General features: G+C 35.9%; 1 protein-coding gene across 1 annotated transcript in view; it reads right to left on the bottom strand.

The window, feature by feature from the left end:
- Window positions 1–3,095: 3,095 nt before the first annotated feature.
- The window catches only part of LOC117317258 (TGF-beta receptor type-1-like), a 32,036-nt gene continuing 20,494 nt past the window's right edge, over window positions 3,096–14,637 (bottom strand). The window contains exons 5-10 of the mRNA XM_033871992.1: window positions 13,684–13,914; window positions 13,099–13,266; window positions 12,723–12,815; window positions 10,389–10,586; window positions 9,455–9,585; window positions 3,096–8,717 (exon numbers count right to left, since the gene is read on the bottom strand). Of these exons, the coding sequence (XP_033727883.1) occupies window positions 8,592–8,717; window positions 9,455–9,585; window positions 10,389–10,586; window positions 12,723–12,815; window positions 13,099–13,266; window positions 13,684–13,914 (947 nt within the window). The 3' untranslated portion in view covers window positions 3,096–8,591. The remainder of the gene's footprint in view (window positions 8,718–9,454; window positions 9,586–10,388; window positions 10,587–12,722; window positions 12,816–13,098; window positions 13,267–13,683; window positions 13,915–14,637) is intronic.

Below are 14,637 nucleotides of genomic sequence, written 5' to 3'. Positions count from 1 at the left end.
CCAGGTCATAGTGACGTCACCCTATCGAGAACAATTATAAGAGCACGTTCAAAGAGCACGTGGCTTGTCTTTTCCCTAGGGTGAGATAAGAAAATCTTGGCCCGGTAAAACTGCGGATATCCGGAATCCCTTTCCAGGGTAAGAGAATAATAAAGTCTTTCAACCCCTTGGAGGCGAGACAGCGGAATCTCAACCCGAGGGGAATGATTCTTAAGTTGACAAACACGAGGCTTGCCGAGCGCTTGGCAGCTTAATTATCTTAACCTGAGGGTTGCGATTTCCCTGTCTCACTTCCATGGGGGTGGATTATTATTTTTCTCTTACCCTGTTTACCCTCTTATGTATGTATCAAATATTGACGTTACATCAATGCAAGGAAATGTTGACGTTACGTGATTTAATTGTCGACGTGACGTCATTGTACTGTTGCCGTGACGTCATGGTATTGTTGACGTGACGAAATACAATTGTTGAGAACGTGAAAGAGCACGTGAAGCTCAACCTGGTAAAACTGCTGGTTTGACATATGCGTTTTTTAAGGCTATAAAAAAATTCCTCATCTGGGGAGGGGGTTCAGGCCGAGTGCTGGCCAGCCAAACTCTAAAATACGAGCTCATCAGTAATCCCCTTTATGTTGAACTAATCTGACCATGTTTTGAGGGCTTTTGTAAGTTCCTCTGAGTTTCCTTTTAATGTTCATGTGTTTTTATACAACCTGAAAACCAGGATAGTTCTCTCTCTCGCGTATTGGTGTCGAAACAGGTCACCTATTTTCTCTAGGATTAGAAAATATTTCTCTTCAACGCCGCCGAGAAGCCGTCTTCTTTTACACGGGTACTTGTGGACATGATTATGATGTTTTCTAATCAAAATATTACATTATAGACGAGGAAATAATTGTATTACAATCGCATGCTTAATTTGTAAAAACAAAATCGTACATTGGCCTTATAAATACTAAAACGTAAGCAAGTAGTAAGGGGGGATCCCCGTTCTCCCTGAAATATACAAAGTTTTACCGCCACAAGCCTATGTGCCGTCAATTCAGTAAATGTTTTCCTTCTTAGCTGACCTTTTAGTCTATAATGTAACATTTAGATTAAAAACACCATAATCATGTCCACAAGTACCTGTGGTCTTTAGTATACTGTGTAGGTGCTGTCTTCATTTGGAGCATTTTTCTTGACCTTGCTACTCTTTCTTTTCTTACATAATTGATTTCTCAAGAAGAGCATCCAGTTGTAATGCGAAATTTCCACTATTAGCTAGCATTCTTGGGCAGTGGCCTAGGTATTAAGAAGTTCTTGATTTCTAGAAGAATGGGCTAGCTGTATGACGTCCCTACCATCCCTGACGAATTCTAGAAGGATGGACCAGCTGTATGATGTCCCTACCATCCCTGACGAATTCTAGAAGGATAGACTAGATATATGATGTCCCTACCATCCCTAACGAATTCTAGAAGGATGGACCAGCTGTATGATGTCCCTACCATCCCTGACGATTTCTAGAAGGATGGGCTAGCTGTTTGATGTCCCTACCATCCCTGACGAATTCTAGAAGGATAGACTAGATATATGATGTCCCTACCATCCCTGACGATTTCTAGAAGGATGGGCTAGCTGTATGATGTCCCTACCATCCCTGACGATTTCTATAAGGATGGGCTAGCTATATGATGTCCCTACCATCCCTGACGATTTCTAGAAGTATGGGCTAGCCGTATGATGTCCCTACCATCCCTGACGAATTCTAGAAGGATGGACCAACTGTATGATGTCCCTACCATCCCTGCCGATTTCTAGAAGGATAGACTAGCTATATGATGTCCCTACCATCCCTGACGAATTCTAGGATGGGCTAGCTGTATGATGTCCCTACCATACCTGACGATTTCTAGAAGGATGGGCTAGCTGTTTGATGTCCCTACCATCCCTGACGATTTCTAGAAGTATGGGCTAGCTGTATGATGTCCCCATCATCCCTGACGATTTCTAGAAGGATGGGCTAGCTGTTTGATGTCCCTATACCATCCCTGACGATTTCTAGAAGGATGGGCTAGCTATATGATGTCCCTACCATCCCTGCCGAATTCTAGAAGGATGGGCTACCTACCATCCCTGACGATTTCTAGAAGGATGGGCTAGCTGTATGATGTCCCTACCATCCCCGACGAATTCTCTTCTCTTGTTGTTCCTGCAGGTTTCTGCAGATAGTTTGTGAACAATGAGGTTTCATTCCAAATCGTTCATTGAATACACTGTGCACAATGAACACGCCGATTTCATTTTTTTTCACTGAGCTTGCAAAGTTGCTTTTATAAGGCTCTAAATCCTGGTCAAGTTTGCTCAATTCGTTCTCACTAGCTTTATGTTGCTCATTGCTAACATTTTGGGAAATCTAGTCACTAATGCAAGAGCAAATGAGCCAAAGATTAACAAAGTTTTAAGGTCAGCAAGAGGCATCAAAGCTTTAGTGACCAGTTACTCCAAAAGTTTCAATCGGACAGCAACACGACACTGATGCTGGGAAGATCTCGGTACAAGGGTTGACATAAGACTGGGTTCTTCCTGTGTATCTCGCCAGGATTAATGTAATATCTGTACACGTAAGTGGCAGTCTGTAAGAGTATTGATGGAAGATCTCAGTACCAAGGGTTGACTTGCGACTGGATTCTTCCCAAGTAGAATTAAGCTTTCTTAATACTTGATAATAATTCCAGCTTATAATGAAGAAAATGAAAATTCCGAATTCGGCTCATCCTTATTAATTTTAAAACCTAGTAATGACTTTCTAATAGAACGAAATACCTACTCTGGTCCATTGGTATTCGTTATAAGCAAGTTTTACTGTATCTCATGGGCTTCGAGGGGCCACGGTGGCCGAGTGGTTAAGGTGTCCCGTCACTTTATCACTAGCCCTCCACCTCTGTGTTGCGAGTTCGAAACCTACGTGGGGCAGTTGCCAGGTACTGACTGTAGGCCGGTGGTTTTTCTCTGGGTACTCTGGCTTTCCTCCACCTCCAAAACCTGGCACATCATTAAATGACCCTGGCTGTTAATAGGACGTTAAACAAAAACAAATCAAATCTCATGGGCATTCGTGTAATATCTGTATTACTGTTTGTGACAGCATTTATTGCATAAGACTTTCTGGCAATGACATCAGACTTGAATAGGTTCTCCCCTCAAATGCTATTTGATAGTCAATCCCTTCATAGTCAATTCTGGATTATATCCAATTCATCTCATACTTTCATTCACACCCTCTCAGTTGACTATGGGATTGGCTGTAGGTTCTTGGGTTGAAAAGTAAATACATAATTATGTGTAGCATGCATATCTACAATGTGAATCATTTACTGTAATAATGTGTTGTTAAGCGTATCATTTTTCGATTTCAAAACATTCCACTTTACGATTGTGCTAATCTTAAATCATACTTTGTGAAAATCATTTTCTATTCAAAATACATGCATTGTGAATTTACAAATTCCATCATTATGGAACGCCCAATTAACATATACATGTATTCAATTAATTGAACCTATCTTCAAATAATTGAAGATAGGTTCAAATCAATTAAAGATAGGTTTAATTCAATTAGAGATAGGTTCAATTCAATTAGAGATAGGTACAATTCAATTGAAGATACCGGGTAGGTACAATTCTATTTAAGATAGGTTTAAATAAGACTAATTGAACCTTTCTTCAATTGATTTGACCTATCTCTAATTGAATGGAACCTATCTCTAATTGAATTGAACCTATCTCTAATTAAATTGAACCGATCTTCAGTTACAAACAAATAGGGAAAAGGGACCGCTCCCCTTGTTCTTCCGATACTTCTTCCATATCCAGCTGGCTTTTGTATCTCCCTGAAGGTAGGTTCAATTAATTGAATATATGATAATTCGGCGTTCCATATATCATAATGCTTTTTGTTTGTTTATTTGCTGGGTATATCACCTAGTGAACAGCTAGGGTCATTTTGAGGCATGGTCTCCTTGTAGTAGTTGGTGACTACCTGTATCACATTGAACAATATACTGAAGGCCAGTAGTATACCATCTAGAGTAATCAGGGTAAAGTGTCTTACCGAAGGACACAACCACGACATAACATACCGGCCCTGTCATGGTTGTCCTTGGGCAAGACTCAATACTTGTCTGTTTAAGTTCAGTTTACGAAAAGAGTAAGTTTACTGCAATCGATGATGCACAAAAATCTATTTGTTTAGAAAAACTGACTTTAGGACTAGTGTTTAATGGATAAGACTCAATTACAAGTATGTCAAGAACAAAAACTAATATAATCTGTGCTTGCTTTATTTTGGAAAATAAACACTGGATTGTTTCTTATGATTTTATTTGTATACCTTGCCATTGTTCTACAATGAATACTTTTCAATTCTGATTCTTATGATGACAAACATACATTTTTTTCATAAATAACCGAAATCTGATCTCGGGTGATTTCAATCCATACATTATGACAGTTATCTGTTCATCATAAGGGTCATTACATTGATAGACGATCTATATATTACAGTGGCTTCTAGCTCATCAACACACTGTCTCATGCATAATACAGTGAAAGGGCAATTAGCAACACGGTGTCACACAAAGACAAACATCAAGAAGATAACAAACTTCATCTGTCAAAATCCAAGATGGCCACCTGCTGGCCATATTATTTTTTCAATCAGTCTCAAAATCCAAGATGGCCACCTGCTGGCCATATTATTTTTTCAATCAGTCTCAAAATTTAACGATCACAATATTTGTGTTCATATAACACAGTAAGAGCTTTACTTACAGGACAGCTGAATTGTCAGAAATGACACCTAGACATATTTATCAGTGTACATATCCCAATGAGAAGTCCACGTCAAAATGTTGTGAATCAGTAATTTTACTAAAACTATTCATTTTCAGTTGTGAGGTAAAATCTGTAAAATAAGTAACTGTTACACAGTTATTCAATGGAAATGATAAAAACATTATCTACTTATAACAGTAGACATCATTCAGTTCATTGAGGTGATGTACATTCAGATGTACTATAATCCGACCGACAGGACAGATATTGGATAAAGTTATGTCTGGTTAAATGTACATTTTAACGAGAGTGAAACAAGCAACATATACATAATACAATGGGTAAGAAAACAATAAGATCACAACTCGTTTCTTGTACATACTATAGTAACAGAGAAAAGTTGAGATCAACATCTCGTACATACCATCGAGGAAAAGACACCTAGTTTTCCATTAGTATCAATTTTTCAAAAATAAGTTTTAAAAAGATTTACTGTTGATTATATTAATTACACAGAAGCATTGTAAAACAAATTGATATAATAAGATAATAGAAATAAAGATATATCACATGATTCACAGGAAACAATAAAATATACAAATCATATACCGCATCAAACACTTAGTAATCTATATAGGGTAGTAAAACTCCAATCTTGTCACTCAGGGTCAACTTTAAGTTTCTTAATATTTGTCTAAAGGTGATTTATATATCTTTTATCATTTTTGATTATTATTCTGTTTTTTAGGTACTGTAAATGTACAAATTTTAGCACATTATAATTACCAAATCATAACAGATTTGAAAAAATTGGTATATTTTCTAAAGAAATAGTATATAGAATGTGTAATTAGCACAATAATGATTTAGTGCAATGCTTCTAGAGTGAAAAGTGCAAAAGATTAATGCTAAAATATGCATGTTTACTGTATTTTAACATTTTCATTTGATTAGATACATACAATAATGTATAAAAAGATGTGGTACATACAACAATTATTTGGTACAAAAGTTCTGATATGGATACTACAGTGATGCAAGAAAATTGATAACACGGCACAAAGCATTCATATTTTTGACATAAGCAACGACAGTGTATTATATAGGAGTATTCCAAATTACCAAACTTCAAATCAGAAAGACTACAATGAATAAAACTAATTAAAGTGAGAGTTTAAATCATTGTATCCCTGTGCCCTCATCCATGAAATATATCTGTCTAGAGCCATGAGATATCTTATTCACAAGCTTCCTATTTTGAAAGTGGTCAGGTGTAACCTTTGACCTTAAACCTTGACCAATGGCCACTAAAATTGAATCCGGTGTAGAAGTTGATGTTGTGATATTTAATATGTTGTTAATATGAAATCTTTCGAGATGTTCATGAAATATCTTGTACATAGACTAAGTACAGACACACGGATGCACAAATGGAGTGACAGACAAGTGATCAGTCTATATCCCACTCCTCACTAAAGAAGAATCAAAGGGGTACAACAATAAGGGTCAGTTGTTCTAAAGGTGACTACACTATTCAGGGTTAAACAACGACTTGAAAAGTCCTGTTAAAATCATTTCTGGTAAAACCAACTTGACAAAATTTTTGGAGAATATAACACTCTTAGGTCCTTTCCAACCTGCCTATTTCAAGAAATATGAACACTGGTTTTGAAATAAAGGAGAAATGAAATTTTCACTAATTAAGTGATTAGGCTAATCAACTTTTGAACAACTGGGCCCAGGAATATTATGCTGACTGAATCTATAAGGAAAGTAAATGCTGGTTTTACATGATTAAACACTTTTATCTAACTTTAGTAATGCTGGAAGAACTGAGATGCATAAAATTAAAAAAAAAAAATAAAAATTAAAAAAGTTTCATAATGCACACAAATTCATATGATTCCAAAATCTTCATGTCAACCGTAAAGTCACAGTCTCGTTAAGAAAATAAAGCCTTCTGTGCCTGAAGTCCTCTCTAATATAATACACTGCCATCCATAACTACCTACACACTTTGCAGACAATATAATATTGTGTATTGTAATATCTTTTGTTTACACTGATGACTTCTCATCACAATGCTGTTATAGTCTATCAATAGTTGACATTTCTGTTAAATATGGTATTCTGTATTTTTAGAAATTTTGGTAAATTTAGTGCATTTTTTCACAGAATAACTACTTTTTTGGAAGGGATAATTTACAGTGTAATGCGTACATCTTTAAAAAAAAAAAAAAACTTCAATGAGGTGGGTTATTTTCAAAAAAATTGCTTTGTCACCTACAAATTAATAATCTTGTCACTGACAAATGAATAATCTTGTCACAGACAAATTAATAATCTTCAAGAAATTGCAAAGCTTCAGTTCATGATGCATTTGAATTATTTCAACAAGTCAAAAGAATGTGTGTAGTTTTTTTATGGATGACAGTGTACTTACTGTAATTGTAAGACTTTAAATATCAAATAAATCCGCACAGATATGCAAAACTTCTTAACCAAATTTGAGATTTGAAAAGACTGTTGGACAAAGGGGACCATTTTATGCTGTCTGGAGCATAAAAACTTGATTCTGAATTTACACCATGGTAGGTACAGATCTTGTCAAACCCATTAAGGCCATTTTAATGTTCTATGGAATTTCTCAAGGATTTTTGCATACAGAATGAGCATATATTTGGGTCATCACCTTTCACATTTTATTGTGACAAATCATCCTGGTCATAAATACTCCTTTCATTATTTAACTTTTCAACTTACTCAAATTTAATTTCAGCACCGATTTACCCATTGCCCTCAGGTTGAAAATAATTATAGAATTATTATATCTACGTTTTTTAAGGCCACAAAGCAAAATTCAAGGATTGTTCAAGGATTGCATGCAGACTTGTGTCACTTCTAATTGACAGATCAGTTACAAACATGCTACAAAAAATTATATATGGCTACATGATCTTCATATGCATTGCTTTTTATCATCAACAATTTCCCCTGTTAACTCCAATTGGTCTGTTTTAGCATATAATTCAATATCTCATTACCCTCTTATTTTTAGTCTTGAAGACAAAATCCTTTATTCTGTGTCAAAATAAATCCTGTTTATTTTGATTTATCATTATCACTATGTTATTTATAATATAACAAGAATAACCGGTGTCAAAATAATCTTCCTTACATTTGAAGTCTGAACCTTCCTTCAATCAACAGACATTAATTTAAATATAATTATGATAAATAACCATTGATGGCATTGATCCTAAGAACTGCTCCTTGTGTACCAGTTCAAACATCTTCCAATTCAATACCTCTTACACATCACCAAACATCCTTAAATTTACCAGATACATTCTTCATTCACACTGTAATTTTTTTTAAAGTGATTGCTATCCGAGGGCGGCATGGATTAGATCCATCCTTCTCTCAAGAGTTCCTTCCCTTCCCTTGGATATATAATAAAGGAAGTTCACTTCAAATCATCCCTTAAATTATCCGACTTCTTTCAAGGTCATATGAGATATTAAAATCTCGTATTTTATCCAACTTCCTTCAAAGTCATATGAGATAATTAAAAATAAAATCAGGTTGTCACCTTTTCCATGTCACATCAATGTAACACTATCAGAGGTATGTCCCTTTGTTAATATAAAGGAAAAATATCAAGCTGTCTTTTATCAGTTGTCTCCCCTTCCGTTTAAACGCTAGCATGGAGATAATAATCTGTCCATATCAGAATCACCTCCCCTTATCACACAGGGGTTATCACATATTTTATATTTTCATGTCTTCCTGGTTGGCAATGCTGGCTAGTGTCTTTTTGATACGAAGCGTAGTAAGTCGAGCAGCAGCATTGTGGTACCAACATTCCTTCATCAGACGTGCCATCACCCTCAACGACTGAAACAAACAGATTGCCAATTTTAGAAGTGTAATTATATAAGGGCCTGTTTGTTTATGTGGACAAACTGTTTTGTCCAATTTTTAAATGAAATATTTCAAACATATATCTTGACGGACCTGCAAATGTTAATACAGGCCTTGGAAACCTTTGTTCAGGCTCGTCAATAACAATATAAAATCACCAGGTCCGTTTGTAGTTTTATAAACGAACAACACTGGTCCAAACGTTTGGACCGCAAAAATGAAAATGGCCTTCGTCAATGTGAACTTTATTATCATTATATATACACCGTATATCCATATGTATAGGACCTTTTATGAAACTAAAGATGGTATTAAAACATGATAGCCCCTACCAGTTTCTTCTTAATGTATTTATCCTCCAATAAGCCTCATCCATCGGGATTCCCAAAGTGTAAACTAAAGTATTATTAATGTTTGGGGCCAGCTTATTTTTGAACCTATTTTAGCTTATTATTTCAAAATTGAAGATTCTGCAAAAATGAAGAAGGGGCTTATTTGTGAATTAATATGATGGCTAAACATTGTTTTTTTTATTAAAAACTGTCTGGCCAAGTACTGAAGCAATTAAAACCCCAGGAAAAACTGCAAGAATTTTTCACAAGTTATAGTTATACAGACAAGTCTGTGTCCGAAAAGATGGACACCACTACCCCAAAATAGGAGATATGTAACAAAGATATTACAACAACAAGACAATAATTGTTTCATACCTCATGTGAATGCCAGCGGTTAGGAATGGCTGGACGATGTTTGTCATCACAAACAACCTTTCTCATCTCTTCCAGACTCGGATCTGATGGAACCAGGTCATAGAAAGGCAGCTGGTATTCTTCTACAATTCCTAAAACCATACAACATTGTGTCAGAACTTGACTCAGAAGGAAACATAAGACATCAGCTGTTTGATTGTATTATCTTATCCGTACCTTGATTCATTATTCATGCTCAACTTTCAGTTCTAGCAAACACGGTTCAAAATTTGAATTTGTTTTTGCAGTTTAACAATTCATCGGTTTCAATATAGTTGATGAAAAGAAAGTGTTTTTAAATTTTGAGCATATGACCTGCAGTTCAACAGATTTTATAACAAAAGGCTCAATGGATCATTCATTTGAATAAACATTATAGCTCTTCACCCCAGCATGCTACAGGTGCAATATGAAGTCCCTGGGCCTCTTGGTAATTGAAAAGAAGTTGTTTGAAGATTTTAGCCTATTAGACCCATGTGACCTTGAATATAGGTCAAGGTCATTAATTTGAACAGACTTGCAGGCCCTTAACCCAGCATGCTACAGACCTAATATCAAGTCCCTGGGCCTCTTGGTTATTGAGAAGAAGTCGTTTGAAGATTTGCCCTTCAAGTAGATGAGCTAAAAACCATCTCAAACTATGCGATGCTATGTGATTACGACTTTGACAGAATTTACAATTTTTTCAGTTATAAAATGCGAGTGTTTCAATCTCTACTACTTCCAAGGTAATAATGCTTTTTGTGTCTAGGGTATATCCCTCTATGAAGACAAATTGGTTTGTCATTTTTTTAATGTAACATTTCTGCCATAAATTTCCACCTTTTCTTCACAGAGAAGACATCTTTGTGCTGAAAAACCTCCCCTTCCCCCAGGAAAAACTTAACAATATTACCTCCCAATGAACACCTCCTTGTAATTTCCCACAGAACGAGACCAAAAGCATAAACATCTGCTCGTTTGAACGACTCAAAATGAGTCATGTTGATAGATTCATCCAATACTTCTGGGGCCATATATCTCTTGGTGCCTACACGGTTGTTAGGGGCGATGTCCACAGAGTCTGTAGCTATATCATGTCTCACAGCCAAACCTGTTAATCACACAAAAAACACAAAGTCATAATGAATCATTTTGGTAAATGTATATTCAAATCACAAAGTTATATTTTATTTACATCTCGGCAATCGTCTTCAGTGTCGATGTTCCAACACTTGTCTTTTTTTTTTTTGCAGCACATCATATTCAGATCAGGGCCCAGTTGTTAAAAAGGTGATTAGGCTAATCACGATTTAACATCAATTTTAAAATTCCAATAGAATAATTTTTGGTAAAACTAACTTGACGAATTTTATGAAATTACAACATTTACCAGACTCTTTTACAGCACCTGCCTATTGCAAGGGATACATGTACACAAAGGCTTTCAAATAAAGGGGAAATTAATTTCTCACAAAATCAAGTGATTAAGTTATAATCACCTTTTGAACAGCTGGGCCAAGGTATGAATCACACTACTGAATAAAGTCTAATATCATACAAAAATATACAGAGGAGCCCACTTATTTGCATATCGGTTATTTGAATATCCCGCTTATTTGCATAAAAGTCTCAGGTCCCGATTTTTTCCTTCTTTATCTTTGTATTTTAATCCCGTGTATTTGCATCGACTAAAACACCGACTCCCGCTTATATGCATATAAAAATTCAAAAAAATTGAAAAATTTCAATTGATTTTAGGGTATTTTTGTGATTTTCCCGTAATAAAAGTTTTATGAAATGTGTTTTAACTTACATATTGATTCGACACGATGTACAACGTTATCTTATCATTGGTTCACACTTTGTCATTACAGGTTACGTTCGATGCATCGATATCGACATTAAGTTATTATTCAGACCATATCAGTAGCAATGTGCAGAAGAATTACTGAATAAAATATTTATATGCCTCATCTTTTGATGAGATTTGTTTATTTATTATAGCATCGATCCAAACCTGTGTTCTGTGCACTTAAACACTCGCTGAGGCAGGTTGCGATCGCCTTGATTGTTTACTAGGCGCGTTGCATTGTGGGGGCATATGTGTAATGAACGACAACTCTTTGTGTGTGTGCGCCATTTTCCAAAACAAACCCAAACGACAATAACATGTCACGGTCATTTAAGACAGTCTATTGCTTCAGCAGTTCATCACCTATGATCAAACAACTAATATACTCATAGCAGGAACACAACGCATCTCGAGACGATAATGAATGTTAATTGAAACGATGACATTGTACATCGTAGTGCCAACCCACGCGCGTATGACCAATAGTATCGGACCCAGAGACTCGGAGTGACAAGTAGTAAACGATGAAGTGTATGCAAAAATTTGTACATTTACAAAGAATAACAACCCATGTATTTCGTATTTACTCTTATATTTTAAATAATGTTGTTTTTTTTTTAAATATATTTTTAATGCAAATAACGTAAACAATCATAAAGCGCCCATTTTGAGTACCGACCTGACGATCTTCAAAATGTATAAGAGGGACAAAAACCCAACTCCGCCTATACGAATACTCCGGTTATTTGCATATTTTGTCGTGGAAAAAGGGGTATGCAAATAAGCGGGTTGCTCTGTATATATATTTTTTTCAAAATGGAGGGAAATCTAATTCACTATGGAGAGAAATGATGCTTAAATAATGCTGTTTATATATATTGTTTTTACATACCTAGATCAGCTATACAACAGGTACCATTGTTTTTACCTACCTAGATCAGCTATACAACAGGTACCATCTAGATCAGCTATACAACAGGTACCATTGTTTTTACCTACCTAGATCAGCTATACAACAGGTACCATTGTTTTTACCTACCTAGATCAGCTATACAACAGGTACCATTGTTTTTACCTTCCTAGATCAGCTATACAACAGGTACCATTGTTTAACTTACCTAGATCAGCTATACAACATGTACCATTGTTTTACCTACCTAGATCAGCTATACAACAGGTACCATTGTTTAACTTACCTAGATCAGCTATACAACATGTACCATTGTTTTACCTACCTAGATCAGCTATACAACAGGTACCATTGTTTTTACCTACCTAGATCAGCTATACAACAGGTACCATTGTTTTTACCTACCTAGATCAGCTATACAACAGGTACCATTGTTTTTACCTACCTAGATCAGCTATACAACAGGTACCATTGGTTTTACCTACCTAGATCAGCTATACAACAGGTACCATTGTTTTTCACCAGAATGTTTTTACTCTTAAGATCTCTATGGGCTATGGCTGGCTTCCCTGCATGTACTGATGAAGAAAACAAATAATTATTCAAACAGTCAGTCAAAAACTGATCAGCAGTAACACCTTTTAAATAAGTTTGGTGTTCTAATACACTAAAATACACTAAATTTTCAAGATTTTCTTTCTCATAAGCTTCTGCTTTAGAATTAAAAAGACTAATTATTTACACAGAATTAAATTTGCAAAGAAACCAATTAAATGGAAATACTCTGATGTCAAATTAAACCCATTCAATGCTGATGAAATAGAATTAATCATTCTGCATCTCGCTGTTATCTATGCCCACCTTCTGTTCCTATGATCTCCATGTGCAAGTGGGCAAGCCCACAGGACGCAGACAGAGACAACTTAAGCATGCTGGAGATACTGACTACAGTACGGTTGAGGTAATCAAACAGAGAGCCACACTCGTGGTAATCCGTAATGAGCCACAGCTGTGTCCATGTTCCATTGTCTGTACAGAAACATAAGTCAACATGCACATAGTCGTTTGTACTCATTGTTAAAGAAAGGAGACATATTTAAAAGCTTGCTAAATACAATTTTCATTCACTTTTTGTGTTAAAGATAAACATCTTTACATTAAGGCAACATTATCCTTTGTGTTTATGAAAATAAGGGTTCTCTTTAAGCTTTTCTTCCAATTTAATTAGTTGACATACAATGTTCCAAAGAATTCTTTAATCAGCACGTACATTTTGGACATACGTCATTACACAGTGTTAATTTTGCCCAAGGTGTACACTCCTTCAAAACTTGTCATTCAATCATTCAATGATGAGTTTGGCTGTTCCCAGTTTATCTTTATTTTCTTGAGTTCTGTTCTAATTTACAATAAACAAGACATTTTATGAGATGGACCTGATAGTACCTTTGTTATCAGCTGCTATAAAGCCAAGAATATTTTCGTGGCGTAACATGACTGTCTGGTATATCTCGGCTTCCCTGAACCAGGACCTCTCCTCTCGAGATGGAAAAATCTTCACTGCTACATTCTCTCCTCGCCATCGCCCTCTATACACCTCACCATAACGGCCCTTGCCAATGGTTTCACGGACCTGGATTTGCCGAGCAATTGTTCGCTGCACCAGTAATGGCAGACCTATAGGAATGAAGGTTAAAGGTTACTTCAAATCTCTTTGGTATTACTGAGAGATTTCTCACTGATGTAAGATGAATATTTATCTTCAGGACACATCTTGTACATTTCCACACAAAAAATAGGTGTAGTTACATGTTTAGTCAGTCTTGCTTTGTCAGTATTGTTTAAAGCGAATTTCAAAATCCATAAAAAATTCTGATACCCCACCCCCTCAAAACCTACCCAGGGTTCATATGGATTATGTTGAACCAAATTCAAGGCCATTTCAAGGCTTTTTCAATGTCTTAATTAAATATCATCCAAGGCCCATTTTACCTGTCATCTTATAAGTCATCTTGAGAGGAAACAAGAGAACAAAAAAGCAACTTATAACATCCACTTGATCAAAATACAACTTGACATGGTAATTATTAATGTCTGTAAGTGAGGCGGCATAGACAAAGTTGAATCCAATTGATCAGTGGCCAGGGTTTCACTTATCCTAATGAAACCTTAATATGCAAGGCTTTTTCAAGGCTGTAAACCAACGTTCAAGGCTTTTCAAGGCCCAGAATGAATTTCTTCATTCAAGGCTTTTCCAGGCCCAAGGTGAAATTCAGGGCTTTCTCAAGGCTCGTGCTAACCCTGCTACCAATAAAAATTCCATGTAAATTAAAAGCAAGCGAATAGCCTACATAAAGCAAAAACCCTACATACATTTTAGACATGGTTAAGTGTTGATGC

This window comes from Pecten maximus, chromosome 19 (genome assembly GCF_902652985.1).
Source record: "Pecten maximus chromosome 19, xPecMax1.1, whole genome shotgun sequence".
Taxonomy (NCBI): domain Eukaryota; kingdom Metazoa; phylum Mollusca; class Bivalvia; order Pectinida; family Pectinidae; genus Pecten; species Pecten maximus.
The sequence above is the reverse complement of the archived record's forward strand: the minus strand, read 5'-3'. Positions and strand labels throughout refer to the sequence as shown.